The 19,020-nt window shown below is 39.8% G+C and overlaps 2 protein-coding genes across 2 annotated transcripts; both read right to left on the bottom strand.

The window, feature by feature from the left end:
* Positions 1-183: 183 nt before the first annotated feature.
* Positions 184-3,265, bottom strand: LOC115797596 (uncharacterized). Its single transcript, XM_030754195.1, has 3 exons — positions 3,211-3,265; positions 2,444-3,120; positions 184-204 (listed from the first exon to the last, which is right to left on the bottom strand). The coding sequence occupies exons 1-3, from the start codon at positions 3,263-3,265 to the stop codon at positions 184-186; spliced, it is 753 nt and encodes a 250-aa protein (XP_030610055.1).
* Positions 3,266-17,146: 13,881 nt separating this feature from the next.
* Positions 17,147-18,515, bottom strand: LOC115797571 (immunoglobulin kappa light chain-like). Its single transcript, XM_030754173.1, has 4 exons — positions 18,434-18,515; positions 17,592-18,293; positions 17,350-17,507; positions 17,147-17,264 (listed from the first exon to the last, which is right to left on the bottom strand). The coding sequence occupies exons 1-4, from the start codon at positions 18,486-18,488 to the stop codon at positions 17,190-17,192; spliced, it is 990 nt and encodes a 329-aa protein (XP_030610033.1). The 5' UTR covers positions 18,489-18,515; the 3' UTR covers positions 17,147-17,189.
* Between the last annotated feature and the right edge of the window lie 505 nt (positions 18,516-19,020).

The raw sequence follows: 19,020 nt of genomic DNA, 5'->3' as shown, positions 1-19,020 counted from the left end.
ACTGTGGGTAAAACTGTACGTTACTAAAGATTTGTTCTGATGTGTCTCAAATGTTTGCGTTTTCTGTGCTGTAGCTGTAGCTGAAGATTTATTGTATCTTTTTGTACCTTGTGTTCTCATCTCTCATGATGCTCAGACGTGACCTATTAGAAGTAGCTCTCCTGTATATCGTTGCTCATGGTGTTAAGTGGCACCCTGGTGGTGCTGAGAAAAGAGAGCATGGTGGTTGGGCAGACATCATGCTATTCTCATAACCTCTCCAGCCCACTCAAACCCTCTGACAACGCCACAACCCCAGAGGAACAGCATGTTTCCATGCAGGTGTTTGGATGACAGTTTGGAGCACAGTAACTGGTGCTGTTCTGTATTAATTGCATCTGAATGACATTTGATCAGACTTTTGTTTTACTGTGACTGGTTAGGACGTGAGATCACAGGAGCAGAAAAAAGAACACTGCCGTTTTGTTTGAGATTCTTCTTTTATTCTATGTGGACATCATTTTGATCGCAGTAGATTATCCTCTGTGATGACACATTATCACTGATAATATCTCTGTGAAGACAGCTTTATGTTTACAGCTTTATGTTTTCATTCATGAATGCAGCATGTCTTTGCTGCGGCTGCTCTAAAGGTCTTGTTCAAAATATAACTACTTTTTTTACATGTTAATAGTATTTTGTGATTTTTCTGGTTTGAAGTATCAACTGTTGTGTGTAAGTTCTCACTGTGGATAAAACTGGATGTTCCTGAAGGTTTGTTCTGATGTGTCTCAAATCTTTGCCTTTTCTGTGCTGTAGCTGGAGCGTTATTGAATCTTTTTGTACCTTGTGTTCATTGCAAATACCAATGTTAAATTTTACCTGTTAACGTGTTGCCTGAACAATTTGGATTTACTGGATGTTCTGTCATATTTATCAAGATGTCGCATTGACTGCATTAAACAAAGTGAATTGGAAATTAATTTTGTGCCTATCATGGCCTCTGGCCCTCGTGCTGCTGAAAAAACTGGAATGCTTTGTATAAAATGAGACAACATTTACCACAAAATTTTGTAGTGGGTGCCCAGAGCCCCTGATCAAAGACACGGGTGGCATTTTGATCAATTTTAATATTAGCGAGTCCTGCATGGCTAACTATGTATTCTCAGTTGATATTTGTATAAATGACTTTCCTAAAAAGGAAAAAAAAATGGTTAGCGTCTACTGGCCCATTGTGCCCCCTACTCTCAAAGTAAATTTTCAGTTATTTAACAATCTGGTGGCCCAGACACTAGATATCGTGTAAAGCGATATGGGTCCTGCCACTGCGAGCATGCTTTTATACATAGTAAATAGTGAAGGAAAAGAGTTTTTATGAAGTTTCAAATACACTCATGGTATATGTTTATGCTTACCATATGTACATTTATTTCCCTGAGAAACTTTGTCTTAAACTGGAAAATAATTGATTAAAATACACAAGTACATAAGCAACAGCAGCTCATATATATATATATATATATATATATATATATATATATATATATATATATATATATATATATATAAAAGAGTGTGTGATTCAAGAAATTAGTTTAGGCCAATGTGGATTTGGTTTGGGGAATGGAGTTTAGTGTTTTAGCAATTCAGAAAAACTGTAAAATAAAGCTGCTGCGCTCATATTAGGAAACTGACAGACAACAAATATTTTCTAAAAACTAACAAAAGAACAAAAATCGATTAGAAACACGTCCAGTTCTACTGCTTTACACTTGAGTACACACATTCAGTCTTGGTGTTGTTTCTTGGTCTTCTTGGTCTGACTGCTCTGTGATCCCTTAATGCTGCGTAATGGATGTTTTCTTCACTTTGCTGATATCTGTAATGTTTGTTCAGGTTACTTTTGACATCTTTAACTGTAGCATTAGGAAATGTAAGACATAATATTTTGACATTCACGAGGGCACACTTGATGGAAACACCTGTTTTGTTTTTTTTAAACACTGGTCAAATTGTGCTTGGCTCATTTGTTTTCTTCCTATCATTTCAAGTTTTGTTTTTGAGCATCAAGTTCAGTTTGTTCTTCTGCTTTATTCTTTTGTGTTAATTTCATGTCAAAGTGACAGAAGCACAACTATGTTTATGGAATTCATATTATGTTCAAAAAAAAAAAAAAAAGGAGACTATGCTGTAGTCAGGAGACTATGCTGTAGTCACGCGAGACTTTGTGAATCTCGGCAGTATCGTTAATGGCGGCGTGACTCTATCTGCAAACATTTGCGTGATTAGTCTTTTTTTTTTTGCCAATTTATAACTAGACAGGCTTAAAACTAAAAAATATAGGTAGTTTTTTAGCCTAACTTAAATTATTTTCAACAATCTGGAGGACAGTGAAGAGGACCTGGATAGTTTGCTGCGGTACATCGACGGGTGTTTTGAGCGAGTCGTCATGGGGAAAACCGACAAGACGCCGACTCCCTCCCTGTGCAACAGCACAGTAGTAGGTCCCAGCATGAGACACATTCAGGCTCTTCATTGGCAAGTTGTGGACACAAGTGTGTGTTTGTGTGTTGGTTCTCCTCTCACACTGATCATTTCTGCCTCCATGGGTGTAAATGATTCTTGGGAAAGAGTCTCCTTTGTCTTTGAACCAGTAAACACTGTGTTCTCCATCACAGGTGGCAGTGTGTACTGTACAGTTCAGAGTCACAGAGCCTCCTGGCTGGATGGACTCAGAGGCTGAGTGCTGAACTGAAGCTTGGATGTTTAAACCTGAACCTTTTACTTCAATGATAGTACCCTCTCCAAACTCTAATGTGTACCCATAAGCTGCACAGTAGTAAGTAGCTGAGTCTGAAATGTGCACATTTGTGATCTTTAAGGAGATTTTTCCTTTTTCAGTATAAACTGTGAACCGTGGATCACTCTTGAATTCATCATGAAACGTAGCACTGGTTTCAAACTTGTAAAGACTAGAAATGAGCTTTGGTTTCTGTCCCAAGTTCAGCTTATACCAGAAAAACTTTGGCACATCATCACTTTTATAGAAACAATGCACAGTCACACTGTCCCCAGTGTTAACCAAGATAAAACGTCTTTCTTGATGAACAGACAAGGAGAATGTGAGGTCATTTGTCTGAGCTGAAATAAAATAAGAGACAAATAAGTGCACATTATAGACTCACAATAGCACGGTAAAAGATTGAGACTGTAGGTTAAAGAGAAACTTACCCATTTCCCCCAAGAACAAACATGTCAGATAGAAGGCAAACTGTGCAGATGTCATCGTGTTCAAATTGTCACCGTGAATGAAAATATCTCAATCCTGTCTTCACTGTATAGACAGAAGACTGCATTTGATTGGCCAACCAGAGATGACACAGTATGTCCTATTTAGGAAGTACTGCCCACTGAGACCCTGTAGGGTGAAGCTCAGTGTCTTACACATCCAACCCCCATAGTGTGATTTGTTTCCTTTATCAAATTCACAGAGTAAAATATACATGGAGAACATATTGGTTTAAAAAAATCTATAAGCAATGAAGGTAAAGAATACATGTGCTTGTTTAAATTTGCACAATGAGAATTTCAATAAAGAATGTGGAAGTGTTTGGGAAAGGAAGCAAAGCGGAGAGTAAATGTTTTTTTTTTTTTTTTAATCTGTAATAAGTTATTTTTAATGTTTGCTAAAGAATTGGATTTAATTAATCCAGATTTCATATTTTTCTCTATTTGATATATATTTACTTGAAGCACTTAACTTTGAATCTAAGTAAACCACTTGCCATGGATTCAGTGTTGCGTTGATATCTGTAATGTTTGTTCAGGTTACTTTTGACATCTTTAACTGTAGCATTAGGAAATGTAAGACATAATATTTTGACATTCACGAGGGCACACTTGATGGAAACACCTGTTTTGTTTTTTTTAAACACTGGTCAAATTGTGCTTGGCTCATTTGTTTTCTTCCTATGATTTCAAGTTTTGTTTTTGAGCATCAAGTTCAGTTTGTTCTTCTGCTTTATTCTTTTGTGTTAATTTCATGTCAAAGTGACAGAAGCACAACTATGTTTATGGAATTAAAATTCATATTATGTTCAAAAAAAAAAAAAAAAAAAAAAAGGAGACTATGCTGTAGTCAGGAGACTATGCTGTAGTCCTGGGAGACTATGCTGTAGTCACGCGAGACTTTGTGAATCTCGGCAGTATCGTCAATGGCGGCGTGACTCTATCTGCAAACATTTGAGTGATTAGCCTTTTTTTTTCGCCAATTTATAACTAGACAGGCTTAAAACTAAAAAAACTAACTTAAATTATTTTCAACAATCTGGAGGACGGTGAAGAGGACCTGGATAGTTTGCTGCGGTACATCGACGGGTGTTTTGAGCGAGTCGTCATGGGGAAAACCGACAAGACGCCGACTCCCTCCACCAGCAAAGGAACTCCGTCCACAAAAAGAAGCCGCCCCGAAGATTCCCCAGAGGCAACTTCACCACCCACCACCAATATTGTGGGCATTCTGGAGTCCATTAATAACAAATTGTCCAGCTTTGACGCCCGCTTGGCCCTGGTTGAAATCCTCCACAAGGAGTTTCAGGCCCTGCGGGAGTCAGTCGAGTTCAGCCAGCATCAGGTGGAAACACTGGCTGCTGAAAACGCTGTCCTCAGAGAGTCGGTGAATTCCCTCACCGAGGAAACGACCCGGCTCTCAGAAGAAAATAAGAAAATTAAAGAATCGATTATCGAGCTTCAGGCCCGCAGCATGAGAGAAAATCTTGTGTTTTCAGGTATCCTGGAGAAGGCAGAGGAGGACCCGGAGGCTACAGTGAAGGAATTTATCCAAACTCACCTGAAGCTCCCGGAGGACGCCGTGAAGACCATCGCCTTCCATAGAGTCCACCGCCTGGGAGGGAAGCAACCCGGAGCACGCAGACCCAGACCGATCGTGGCCAAATTTGAACACTTCAAGCAAAAAGAGCTGGTGAAGAGCCGCGGCCGGGAGCTGAGAGGGATGGACTTCAGCGTCAACGACCAGTTTCCAAAGGAGATCCTGGAGCGACGCAAGGTCCTGTTCCCCATCTGGAAGAAGTTCATGCAGGGAGGCTCCCGGGCTGTCATCGCCGTGGACAAACTGTATGTGAACGGACAGCTTTACCGAGACAAAAACACCACGCCATGGCTCTACTGATCGATCAGGTGATCTGTGTCCATATTAACGTTCTTTTCTGAGTTTTTTTTCAACTATCTAAATAGTACCATTAAATAGTCTAAATAGTCTAAATCTGTCTAAGTAGTACCATTAACACCGACGAGCCAGCATAGTGCCGTGATCGTTTGTTTGTTTGTTTGTTCTGTTTTGTTTTCCCCTCATCTAATTTCATTCTTATGTCACTTAGGTCACCTTTTACACATCTTTTTTCTTTCTGCACTCAGCAATATGTTTACGTCACTTACAATGCTACAGTTTACTACACTAACATACAGCGCAGACGCACACACACCAACATACAGCGCACATACACACGCACACATCAACATAAAGCGCACACGCCAACACACAGAACATATGTACACACACACACACACCTTTAGTGAGCACACAACAGTCCATCAGTTAGTTTAAATATGAGCACACTCAGATTTGTCTCATGGAATGCGCACGGGGCTGGTTCGAGGGAAAAGAGACTAAAAATTTTTAATCGGTTAAAAGACTTAAAAGCAGATGTTGTTTTTCTACAGGAGACACATGTGTCCAAAACATCTGTGCTCACTCTTTCCTCTCCACAGTTCCCTCACACGTACTCAGCCTGCTATAACTCCAAACAAAGCGGTGTAGCTATATTGATTAACAAGAAGATAAACTTTAACATTAGCAACAGTACAATAGACCCTGAAGGTAGATTTATAATACTTAATTTATCTATACAGAATACAGATTTATGTATTGCTAGTATATATGGGCCAAATGTTGATGACCTCTCCTTTCATGCTTTGTTCACTTCACTCTCAGATCACTCTGACACCACACTTGTAATAGGAGGAGACTTCAACCTGGTACTTAATGCAGATATTGACAGGCTCAGTACAGCAGTGAGTCAGAGGAACTGGCAGTCTGCAGACATTCTTAAACAGTACATGAAGGATTTTGGTCTTTGCGATGCTTGGCGTTCACATCACCCCACTCTGAGAGATTATACTTTTTTCTCACCAGTACACAAGTCTCACTCCCGCTTAGATTACTTTTTAGTTAGCAGCTCCATGATGATGGATATCACACCGTATCACTATTAGTGATCATGCACCGGTGTCTATGTCTCTGACACAGAAAAGAGTCACACCACCAATCAGGAACTGGTGATTTAATACATCATTACTTAAAGAAGAAGATTTTATTAATTATTTCAAAAAGGAGTGGTCAGCATACTTAGAATATAATGATATTCCAGGAATATCACCATGTGTTTTTTGGGAAGCAGGAAAGGCAGTAATGCGGGGCAAAATAATATCTTACTGCTTGCATAGGAAAAATAAAGAAAAAGCACTTGTGTTAGAATTAGAACAAAAAATTAAATCTTTAGAAACTGCCTATGCCGCTTCACCACAAGAACATACAATTATCAGCCTGAGGAAACTGAAACTGGAGCTAAATGAAATAATTGATAAAAGGACACAATTTATGTTGCAGAGGCTGCGTTTGGAAAACTTTGAGCATGGAAATAAATCTGGAAAATTCCTGGCCAACCAATTAAAACTGAATAAAGAAAAAACAGCTATTTTTTCTATTAAAGACTCGACTGGTATTATTACTCATGACCCACAACAAATAAATAACTCTTTCAAAGACTTCTATGAAGCCTTATATTCACCACAGATTAACCCATCTGATACTGAAATTGAAGAATTTCTTAATAATATAAATCTACCAAAACTAAATGGCAGCCAGGCTGCAGCTCTGGATTTACCTCTTTCATTGTCTGAACTTAGTGAAGCCCTACAGCATCTCCCAAATAATAAAGCCCCAGGCCCAGATGGTTTTCCAGCCGAGTTTTATAAAGAATTTTGGTCTGAGCTAGCTCCCATTTTTTTCAGAATGGTAACTCAGATTCAGAATGATCACATCTTATCTCCAACCTTAAACTCTGCTAACATTAGCCTGCTTCTTAAACCAGGCAAAGACCCCACACTCCCATCCAGCTACAGGCCAATCTCTCTCATTAATGTAGATCTTAAAATAATTTGCAAAGCCCTTGCCAAAAGATTAGAAAGTATTACTCCATTTATTATACATCCAGATCAAACAGGCTTTATCAAGGGTCGGCACTCAGCCAATAATACACGTCGACTAATAAATATAATAGAATATTGTTCTATTAACAAATTAGAGACGACAATCGTGTCTTTAGATGCAGAGAAGGCATTTGATCGGGTAAATTGGAAATTCTTACTAGCAGTTCTACAAAAATTTAGATTCGGTTCATCCTTTGTGGGCAGCCCTGCCTGGTGCCCCTTTGCAGACTGAAACTTTGGGAAATGAGATCATTTGTCCTAACACGTGCATTCGGAGAGCTGTGTAGTGTTCTGATCCAGTTTTGTAATTTTCATTGAGCCACTAGCAGCAGCAATCCGTCAAAATGTAAATATTAAAGGGATTCAAACTGAAAATATGGACCATAAACTTAGCCTTTATGCTGATGATGTATTACTTTTCCTTGGGAATTCACAAGGCTCTCTTTTGAAGACTATCACACTGATAGATAAGTTCTCATCTATATCTGATTACTCTATCAATTGGAGTAAATCAACAGTTTTGCCTCTGAATTGTAATTTCCAGAGAACCTCTAGGACCCCACTAAAGTCAGGAAATATTAGATATTTAGGCATAAATTTTTACGCCAGGCTCTCAGACTTGGTACGATTAAATCATATCCCCTTATTAAAAACAATAGAGGATGATCTCACACGTTGGAACAGTTTACCTATATCAGAGGTCCCCAACCCCCGGGCCGTGGACCGGTACCGGGCCGTGGGACATTTGGTACCGGGCCGCACATAAAGAATAAATAACTTAAATTATTTCCGTTTTACTTATTATCTGCGCCTAAACTATATTTTATTTTGAAAAATGGGCGGATTCGCTCCGTTACTTCCCTCCATGACTTCCTCTTGACGTGTCAAGACGTTTCTGCTCACATGATACGTCACCGCTAAAATTAAACCCAGAAGATTCAGGCCTGTCTAACGAAATCGGTTGGTTGACCTACATAACGCTTCTTTAAATTTTTGAGTGCGCAACAAGAGTAGAAAAGCGCTATGTAAGAACTAGTCCATTTACCATTTTTATTTATCAACACCGGGGATAGCAGTGAGGTAGACCCAGCCATCAAACTGACTCCAGCGCTTGACACCGCGGCTCTGCAGCCACGCTCCATGTGAAATCGGCCGAACCCAGTCAAACCAGAAGCCAGCAAAAATGAGTATCAGAGAAACAAGCTCAGGGGGCTTACACTGATTCAGTGTTATGGTGAGTTGTATTTTCATGCGCTTTATACAGTAAAAATCACCTAAGTCGAAGTCGCACAAATCGGGTTTTCGCTCTAGTTGGATGGCATCTGCAGGTCCTGATTTTTCCTAACATTAATTCCAATAAAATCATCACATAAATCCGTCGGATATTCACCTACCTCGGATGAAAAATCTGGTCCCATTGTAATAAATTTCCAGTTAAATGTGATCGCATAAACTGGATGAGTTTAGCGCTAAAACCCTCCTCAGCTCCTGTCCGCCCACTTCCATGCATCGGCTCGTTCATGCACAACTACACACACACTAACAATGCCTGGAAATTGTTTTAGTGTTTATATCAGTTCATTTCACCGGGGACAATCGTGGCAAGTGTAAGCTACAAACTTGCACTTACGAGTAAAAAAACAGATTATAAAATTTGCAGAAGCAAATTCATAGATGAAGCAGAAGCCATTGCAGCGAAATTCGATAATAGACCCCAAACTGGGCCATTTGAATCCGACTGAGGTGATTTCTACTGTATTTGTTTTTGCGGTGTATCTTATTTTGAAGGCATGTTTTACCATGGCTCTAACAGCTGACCAGGGAGCGCTGTGGGCAGAGAGCCTGTTATTCATGTTGAGGCGGGATGTTACGAGAATGCTGCTGATAGAGTTGCATACGAATACAAAGTGGATTCCCGTTTTTTATTATTATACATAGAAAATATCACACTTGGTTATGGTCGTATCATTTATTTTGACGTATTTATTCGCCACACCTTAAAAGCCGGTCCGTGGAAATATTTTCTAACACTAAACCGGTCCGCGGCTCAAAAAAGGTTGGGGACCACTGACCTATATCACTCATGGGGAGAGTTGCTGCCATTAAAATGATGGTTTTACCAAAAATTAATTATCTATTTTCATTGATCCCTAATAAACCTACTCTTCCTTGGTTTAAGTCACTAGATTCAAACATATCAAAATTTTTATGGAAAAACAAACCGTCAAGAATAAGCTTAAAAACTTTACAAAAGCCAAAACACAGTGGCGGTTTAGAATTACCAAACTTTTATTACTATTTCTTAAGCAGTAGATTGCAGTATATTTCAAAGTGGATCAAATCCAATTCATTAGACAACCCATGGCTGGATATAGAACAGGCGTTTTGTGGAAAAATAAAAATCTCAGATCTACCTTTCATTAGTTCCAGTATTAAACATCATAACTGCTATAAAGTCCTTAGTATAAATACCTCTCTGACAGCCTGGTGGGAATTTTTAAAAATAACTAAGTCGTCACTTATCCCCTGTAAACTAACACCCATTTGGAACAATCCAGATATTTGTCAGAAAAAGAAAATGCTGAATTTTCCGTTATGGCGTGATAAGGGTATAAATAACTTAGAACATATTATCCAAGATGGAAATCTTATCACGTTCCAAGAACTTATATCAAAATATAGAATTGGCAACGGTAGATTTCTGGAATATCAACAACTTAAGTCCGTCCTACAGGGAAGATTTAACCTTAATCAATTGAATCTAGAAATGCCTACTTGGGTAACAGAATTTCTTAACCTCTGTACCCCAAAATTGTTATCAAAATTATATAAATTATTAATAAAAACTGATGATTCAGTTTCCCTCCCAATTGCAAAATGGGAGCGTGATCTTTCTGTCAACCTGGATCAAAATTTATGGACAGAAATATGTTTAAATATCTTCAAAATGACTAAAAGACCCCAAATACAACTTGTACAATATAAGATTCTCCATAGAACACACTACACTGGACAAAGGATGTTCCAAATGGGCCTTACACACTCAAACATATGCACCCACTGTACAAGCAATTCAGAGGATAATCATCTACACGCTCTGTGGTCTTGTGTACCAGTTCAGAGATTTTGGCAGAGGATTTGTGAAGATCTATCCACATGGTTTAGCTGTCGTATCCCAACTTCCCCCAGATTATGCATCTTAGGTGATGTCAGTGAATTAATTATGGAGTTAAATATATCACACATAGTGTGTAACTGAAAATATGGTTTCAAACTCCACAGTAAGAATACAATGAGTGTTCTTCATGAGGTCAGCGACAGATCTGCATAGATTTCTTCCAATTTCTCTGACCTTCCTGCCTTCCTTGCTCACTGCAATCTTTTTACCACAGGGATTGAGGTATATCACACTGGTCCAGAGAATAATTTATTGTGGAAGTCCACCTTCTGCAATGCAATAGAAGGTTTGAATCTCAGATTTAGTGAGGAGCAAGACTTAGCATATGACTTGGTGGAGAGTCACAGCGTGCTTTAAGAATCAGAGCAGTCCATGTCAATAATCCAGCAGCAGGTATTGATAGATTGTGGCAATGACTAAATAACAACTATAGTTCTCTAGAAGTCACAGAAGTGTCTCTTTCCCAAAGAGTTCCAATAAACACAACCGACATCTTCAAGAGCTTGCCAATCTTCTCCTTGAGGTAGAAAAAAAATGAATGCTATCTATTTGGTTTGAGCTTCCTTGATTCAGCAAGAGGAATCAATTTAATGGAGAAACTCCAACAAAACTTTCAAGAGTCATGAGTTACTCAAGGTACTAAATTAAAAACAAGAGTATTTTGTTCATTACCCAGCATTCTCATTGTTTGTTCATTTAATTCATGCAGAAATGAAAATGTATCCAAGCTTTTCCCTCCAGAGCACCAATGCAGCACCCCCAAAATCTGAGAGGTGTCTAGATAAGCAGTGGAAGACAAAGTTTCCCATCTCAGCTAATAGGACACCTACAGGCAAAACCTGATATGGACCCAGACTAGCATTGTCCGCATCAGAAGAAACCCCACTCTTTAAAAAAAAAATATGTAGGCATTTCAGAATGAAAACTTTGGAAAAAAGGAAAAGTTTTCTCAAAGAGCAGTCCATTTGCTACATGTCTACAAACCATAAATTTAGAGATTGCAAGTCTGTTGAATCTTGAATCTCTGTTACTCACTGTTCACAGTGAGCAGTGATCTTCACATTTTGAGTCTTCACGATGGTCCATCTCCATGGATGACAATTTCAGCAGAGGAGCATGTCAGGGAGTAAGTTGAGGGGAACTCCCATATTACAGTATCCAGCTGCATGGAGAAAGTTTTCATGATACGTCATGTTCAATGTCCATAAGTCTTTTTTTGTGTGGCCTTTTATGGCTTTATTTAGTGGAGAAAGACAGGAAAGTGGGAGGAGAGAGAGGGGAAGACATGCAGTAAATGGCAACAGGTCAAGACGCAAACCTGTGCCACCTGTGCCGCCACATGGCATACAACCACTCAACCACTGAGCAACCCAGATGTGCAACGTATATAATTCCTGATGACAAGAGTAACTTGTCGCTGGGTAGGTATGCTTTCTTTGACATATTCGACATTCAGGGAACCAACTCTCCTTATACCTTGAAACATGTTCTGGCATAACAAAAAATACTGGAAGAAAGTTCAGTTTCATAACAGAAGCTCTAGATCAGGGATCCTCAAATCCAGGCCTGGAGGTCGGTGTCTTGCAGGTTTTAGTTGTCTCCCTGATCCAACACACCTGAGTCAAATATAGAAGTCATTAGCAGGACTCTGGAGAACTTGATTGCATACTGAGGAAGTAATTCAGCCATTTGAATCAGGTGTGTTGGATGAGGGACACATCTAAAACCTGCAGGAAAGACACCAGACCTTGAGGCCTGGATTTGAGGATTCCTGCTCTAGATGGTGGTGTATCCCTAGCACTACCAGCACTTGTTGTGTGCTGGTAGTGCTCCTTTTGCTTGGAAGGGACATGATCCATGTCCATAAGGTTCACAGTCAGTGTAATTGTCCATCTCCGGCAGTGCACATTAAAAGGCTGAAACGGACACAAGACTCTTTGTTGAACACCATTTTTATGTTAACTATGGACTTAAGTCATACTCTAATGCCGGGATCCTCACATCCACGCCTCGAGACACGGTGTCCTGCAGGTTTAAGATGTGTCCCTCATCCAACACACCTGAATCAAATGGCTGAATTACCTCCTCAGTATGCAGTCAAGAGCTGTGTCCAAATTCAGGGGCCGCATCCTTCGAAGGCCGCATTTGTAGGCCGATTACGTCACAGCGAGGCGACGAAGGCTGTCCAAATTCAAAGGCTCCTCCAAATGCGGTCGATGAATGCATCCTTCTTTTCTCGAATTTGAAGGATGGGTCCGGTGTATCCTTCGTGGCCTACCAAATCCCATGATTCATTGCGCATCAAAATGCAAACACAAAAATGGTGGAGGATAGCGGCCAAAAGTTTGAAAAATGACTGTTTCTGTGACACAAAATAAACTTTTAAGTTTTCAGGCGAGAATGTAAATGTGTAAACCTCAAATATCAGCTCGTTTTATCAAGATATCGCTTAATTGCAAAATAGTGCTCCGCTGTTTTCGGAGCTGTCGTTGCCTCTATTCTACGAGCAGGATGTCCGGCTGCCCTCACATCCTTTTAAAACCCCCGCTGGCTTTCGCCGCTGAGTGGAAGTTAAGCACAGTTATAACTCACTCAGATGATCTCTACCGGCTGATGTTTGGTTTGGTTTGTTTCAGTGTTTCATTTGTTCCTCAGCAAATCGGTTTGCCTGAAATTAAAGTTAAGCATCATAACTGGATAGTTTTATTCTACACTAATGTCTCACTTAATATAGTTGGATATTAATTATTCGTTCAGCTGTATTCCTTGATGTTGAAATGTGTTATGCTTGTTTTAACTGCTTATTTTGAATTAAGGATTTAAAATGAAACCACAAAAAGGAGCAAAAGTTTGTTCTCCTTTTAACCAGCTGCTTTTCTACAGCTGTGCTTCGCACTGTCACGGTTGCTAGGCGACATGACCTACGCTGAGGTGGGGGTAGGTGACGCTGATATGAAGGCTAGACCGTCCAATTTCACAGCCGCTCACTTCCGGCCTTTGCGGTCTTCGTGGGCTGCGAAGGACCCGGTCTATGGAGGACGGGTCCTTCGAAGGATGCGGCCCCTGAATTTGGACACAGCTAAGTTCTCCAGAGTCCTGCTAATTCTATATTTGGCTCAGGTGTGTTGAAACAGAGACACATCAAAAACCTGCAGGACATCGGCTCTCAAGGCCTGGATGTGAGGATCCCTGCTCTAATGCAAGAGAGGCCACTGACATGCTGAAGAAAGCTCAGTGCATGCTAGCACAGTCCAATCTGCTACTAAAAAAAATAGCATTCAGTAGTCCAGAAGTCATGGGGGCCTTTACAGATAAAGATTTTGCTTAAGAGCTGCGAGGTCATGAATTCAGATTTTGCACCTGCAGCAAAGTCTCCAACTCAGCTGGGACCTCTCCTTAGAAACATTAACATTTTAAGCTGATGCTTTTGATACAAAGATACATTACTTCTATGCCTGTGACTGAGACACACCACTCCCAAAGGAAAACCATGACAAATGACAAAGATGGAAAGATTCCATTCAGGACTTAAGAGAGCTAAAGATATCAAAACATATGCATTACTGCTCTTGTTAGTGGCTCAAACCAAATAAATGTGGTAGCAGTTGTTGCCTACCTGAAAGGAGCAAATGCAGAACATCACAGTAAAATCGGGTTCATCTTTAGGAAAGTAAGGCTTGCTCCAAAACCAGAGATCACAGTTCCATGACTTGACCTCTGTGACAGTACTACAGAACAACAGACTAGCTGTCGAGATAGCAGAGATGCTCCAGGATGAGTCAGACATAACACTGGATGATGTGCAGTTTTTTTTACCAATGCTTGGCTACATGCTCAATGAGTCAAGATGCTTCTAGATTTATGTTCCCAACTGAGTGCAATGCATCAAACAGGCAGTAGAGCATAAGTAGTAAAGTCTTTTTATATTTTTATATCCATAGAAGGTAGAGATAAATCATGGTTTCAGTTTGCTTATGTCAGTAGAAAAATATCCAACTAATTTGGAGCATGTGTTAAGTACATGTTGTCATTGCTCCACTTGTTTAAATTTATGTGACTTTAATTTACTGTTACACCACTTTAATTCCAATAAAAGTTGCAGTGGCCCTAGTGTCATTTGAAGTAACATGTAAGTAATGCATTCTTTTTAAAGTCTGTACTAGTATTTCTGTCATGGAACACCCTTACGTCCTGTTAAAAACCACAGAGATTGTGAGTGTGAGAAGGAAAACATATGAGGGCCAGCAGAAACAGAAGGCTGGTAACATAATTCTAAACTGTAAACTGTAAACCACTGCAATTAGCAAGCAGGCGTGCACCCCGCACACTCCACGTATGCCACCCCGTCACAATACTGACTGATTTTTTTTTCTTTTCTGGCTAGATCGCTGCACTATAGTATTATTTCATCGCAATTTGCAATCTACCACCAGGCACGGTGAGTTTCATTCACATTGTGCGTGCGCAATCTAGCAACTGTCCTGTTCACACGTGATTTTGCAGGACAAAATACCGACCATTGTGAAACCGATAGGGAAAAAGAGGGAAAAAGGAGCTCAAAGGATAATTTTGGCCTTCTTATTTAATATAAAGTCCCAGGAGCTTGTCTTGTTTCTTGTCTTTGTAGACTCACAAGGATAACACACTGATGTGTTTCTTGCCTCTTCTTTTCAGAGCATCATAACACAGACTAAAGATCCACACTCCCTATTGTAATCAAGTCACATGATCCAATCAGATTCAGGTGCCTTCCCAATTTGCAAGCTAATGCTAATTAGCTGATTCAGGAAGTACAGGTCCTCTGGCACTGTATGACATAATGCCAAACCCAACAAAGAATCAGTGTTCATAAATTCATAGGTCTCTCATTTTCTTAGTGAAATCTATTGTTAGGAAATGTATATCTGCATTTAATAGCTGTTGTAGTGATAAGTTATGTGCCTTTACAGTATAAATGTGTTTTCAAATGCATGCAGATGTAAGTCATAGAAATTAGGTCATATAATTGAGACACTGTGTGCAGATGTGAGTTTCCATGATTAGAGGTCCCTGTTAAACCAGCTATATGTAGAGGTGACGCTTCCTACCAGGCAGGGCAGGAAACTGCTTGTGGCCCCGGGCCAGTGGGGGGGGGGCTGCTGAGGGCTGACAAACTTGAAACTACAGCAGTGGCAATGTGCAAAATTTGCAATAACTGTTGGAGAAAACCCTAAAATGTGTCTATACTAGCTTCTTCACAAAGGTATTCCAAAGTACTGTTTTTAATATTATCTTATTTGAAATGTAACGGTGTTTGTTTCAAAGGCGTCACATGAGCTGAAGAGAAAATAAAGAGACAAAGCAGATACACAAGGATTTTAGGTATGTAATGCACCAGAAGAATGTAACCACAGTATTGTTATATGTGAAAGTGAACAACAAGCAGGTACAGAAACTCAGCTTACCCATATTCACTAAACAGACACATGAAAAAGAAGACTATCTCTGGTTGGCTGGTGAGAAGTAGTACAGTATGTCCTATAAAGGAACCTTCATCACATGTTCATTGCCAAAAGTTTCAATGTCACTGTCTGACTTAACAGCAAACGCACAAAAAAAAAAGTCACATTACATATTACAGAAAATATTGCAAAAATAAATGCTACATAAAAAGATCAGAGAAATGATCATAATTTTTGTGTGAAATTTTTTACAATCACTCAGTGCCTGTTATGAATGATGAACCTGATTGTATGAAAATTACAAAGGCTGTGAGATGTACACTCCCCTCCGAAGGTATTGGAACAGTGAGACAATCGCTTTATTTTTGTTGTAAACTGAAAACATAAAAAAAAAAATCAACATGACATAAAACATCTCAGATTTTCTTCCCAGGTATTTACATTTGGATATGATACACAGTTCAGAAGATAGCACTTTTGTCTGAAGCCACCCATTTTTATTTATTGTTTTGTGCTGCTTTGTGCAACTTGATGTTCCTTCTGAACAAGAGACCCACCGTTATTTTAAGCAATCTGGCATGGAGAGCTGCTTCTAGAGCAGGGATCCCTGATCCAACACACCTGAATCAAATGGCTGAATTAACTCCTCAGTATGCAGTCAAGTTCTCCCAAGTCCTGCTAATGACTTCTATATTTGACTCAGGTGTGTTGAAGCAGAGACACATCTAAAAGTTGCAGGAGACCGGCCCTCGAGGATCCCTGTTCTGGAGGAATTGTAAGCACTTTTTTGAGCTATGCTGCTGCACCCAGTTTATTTTAGGTGTTAGTGCTCATTTTTTCTGTTTGATTCAGTATCAGAAATGCTGAGTTGAATATACGTGGCAACTGCACTTCCATGAGTTGCTGTTGAAAAGCTTGTTTAATAGCTTTACTGGAAAGCAACAATCTAGAGCAGGGATCCTCAAGTCCAGGCCTTGAGGGTCGGTCTCCTGCAACTTTTAGATGTGTCTGTGCTCCAACACACCTGAGTCAAATATAGAAGTCATTAGCAGGACTCGGGAGAACTTGACTGCAAACTGAGGAGTTAATTCAGCCATTTGATTCAGGTGTGTTGGATCAGGGACACATCTAAAACCTGCAGGACACCGGCCCTCGAGGCCTGGACTTGAGGATCCCTGATCTAGAGTCATCACAATTATCTAAAATCACAAAAAAGAAAACTTTAGAGAAGTTATGAAATACTTTAAAAAGAGAATATGAGGTCTGTTCTATTATACAAAGACAAAAATCAAACATTTTCAGTTTTACTGCTTTAAGTGAAAGTACACACATTCACTCCAGGTGTTATCGGTCTTCTCCGTTAAAATATGTTGGCAATCCTGATAATGACAAAAAAGTAAAGAAATGAGTAAATAACACATGTGATTCATGAAAAAAAACAACAGCAAACAAAACAAGAATTACCTTTTCATCTTTATTGAAGAAATCTCTAAACCTTGCATGAGATTCTGGACAGACGCAGCTATTTACCCTGATGATCACACACAAACTGGGAACTAGTAATATACTCAGGATGGTTGTGAATGCAAAAGCTCCTCTCAAGGCAAAGGAGTCCACATCATCTGCAGATTCAGGAGGAGACATAACAGAACTGTGAGCTATATGAGTTTACAGTGGAAGTAGATGTTTTTATTGAATGTACTCACTCTCCAAGTCCAGCTTGGTCCCGTTTCCAAAAATCATGTATCCACATGAGGCAACAGCACAGTAGTAGGTCCCAGCATGAGAAACATTCAGGTTCTTCAGTGGGAAGTTGTAAACACAGGTGTTTGTATTTGTCTTTGGTTTCCTCTCACACTCATCATTCCTCCCTTCATTGGTGTAAATGAGTCCTGAATGAGGTTCTTCAGTGTCTTTGAACCAGTAAACACTGTGTTCTCCATCACAGGTCCCAGTGTGTACTGTACAGTTCAGAGTCACAGAGCCTCCTGGCTGGATGGTCTCAGGTGCAGACTGTTGGACTAAAGGCTGGAGGTTCAAACCCGATCCTTTAACGCTGAGAGTGATGCCTTCTGCAAATGAAAAACTTACCGAATAGCTACTCGCACAGAAATAAGTAGCTGAGTCTGAGATCTGCAGATTTCTTATGTTCAAATGATTTTGAGCTTTTCCTGTATCCAGTGTGAATCGTGGATTGTTCTGACATTCATCATAGAAAGTGCCATTTTTATCATATGAATAGAAGCTAGAAATGAGCCTCGGCTTCTGTCCGAGTGTTTGCTTATACCAGTAAAACCTTGCTACCACTTCATCTTTGTAGACACATTTCAAAGTTATATTCTCCCCAACATTAGCGGATATAAAACTGCTCTCTTGATGAACAGACGAGGACTGATGACTCCTCTGAGCTGAAGTGACAGGAGAGATAAAGCAAAGACAGTTCCTTTCAAATTCAGGAAGTAAACTAGAAACAATTAAAAGCCACGTTATTAAGAGTGACCAGAATCTCTAAAAGATAAAAGCTGCTGAGGAAAAAAACACAACTCACCCATTTCCCCAAAGAACAAAAACATCAAATAGAAAACAGACTGTGGAGATGTCATTGTGCTCAAATCGGTGACTTGAGTGGAAAGAACCTCTCTCATCACAGGCTCTTCAGGGGCAAGACTGCGTTTGATTGGCTGATTTAAAGTGACACTGTATGCAAGGAAACAGGTCCACGTTCAGAGCATAGTGTCATGATTCTGTGACAGATGGCGATTTGAGACAGATCTATCGGCACATGCACAGTATTCAGAGAAATTTCCAATCTAAAATTCTCTGTTATTCCAGACTAAAGCGTGTGCTGTTCTTGAATTCATTATGAAAAGTGATTTTTGTATCATACGAACAGACGATAGAGATTAGCTTTGGTTTCAGTCCAATAATTTGCTTATACCACAAGAGCCATGCTGAATCACCACCTTCACAGAAACATTGCAGTGTCACATTTTCACCAACATCAGCCAAGATAAAAACCTTATGCTGAACAGATAACTGTGGCTTCAGATGGATCTTCCGGACTAAACTGAAATCGGAAAAAACAAATGCGGTTGCTTCAATGCTAAGTCAGGCTTTCACTGACATTAGCTCATA

Source organism: Archocentrus centrarchus, chromosome 18 (assembly GCF_007364275.1).
Source record: "Archocentrus centrarchus isolate MPI-CPG fArcCen1 chromosome 18, fArcCen1, whole genome shotgun sequence".
Lineage (NCBI taxonomy): Eukaryota > Metazoa > Chordata > Actinopteri > Cichliformes > Cichlidae > Archocentrus > Archocentrus centrarchus.
The sequence above is the reverse complement of the archived record's forward strand: the minus strand, read 5'-3'. Positions and strand labels throughout refer to the sequence as shown.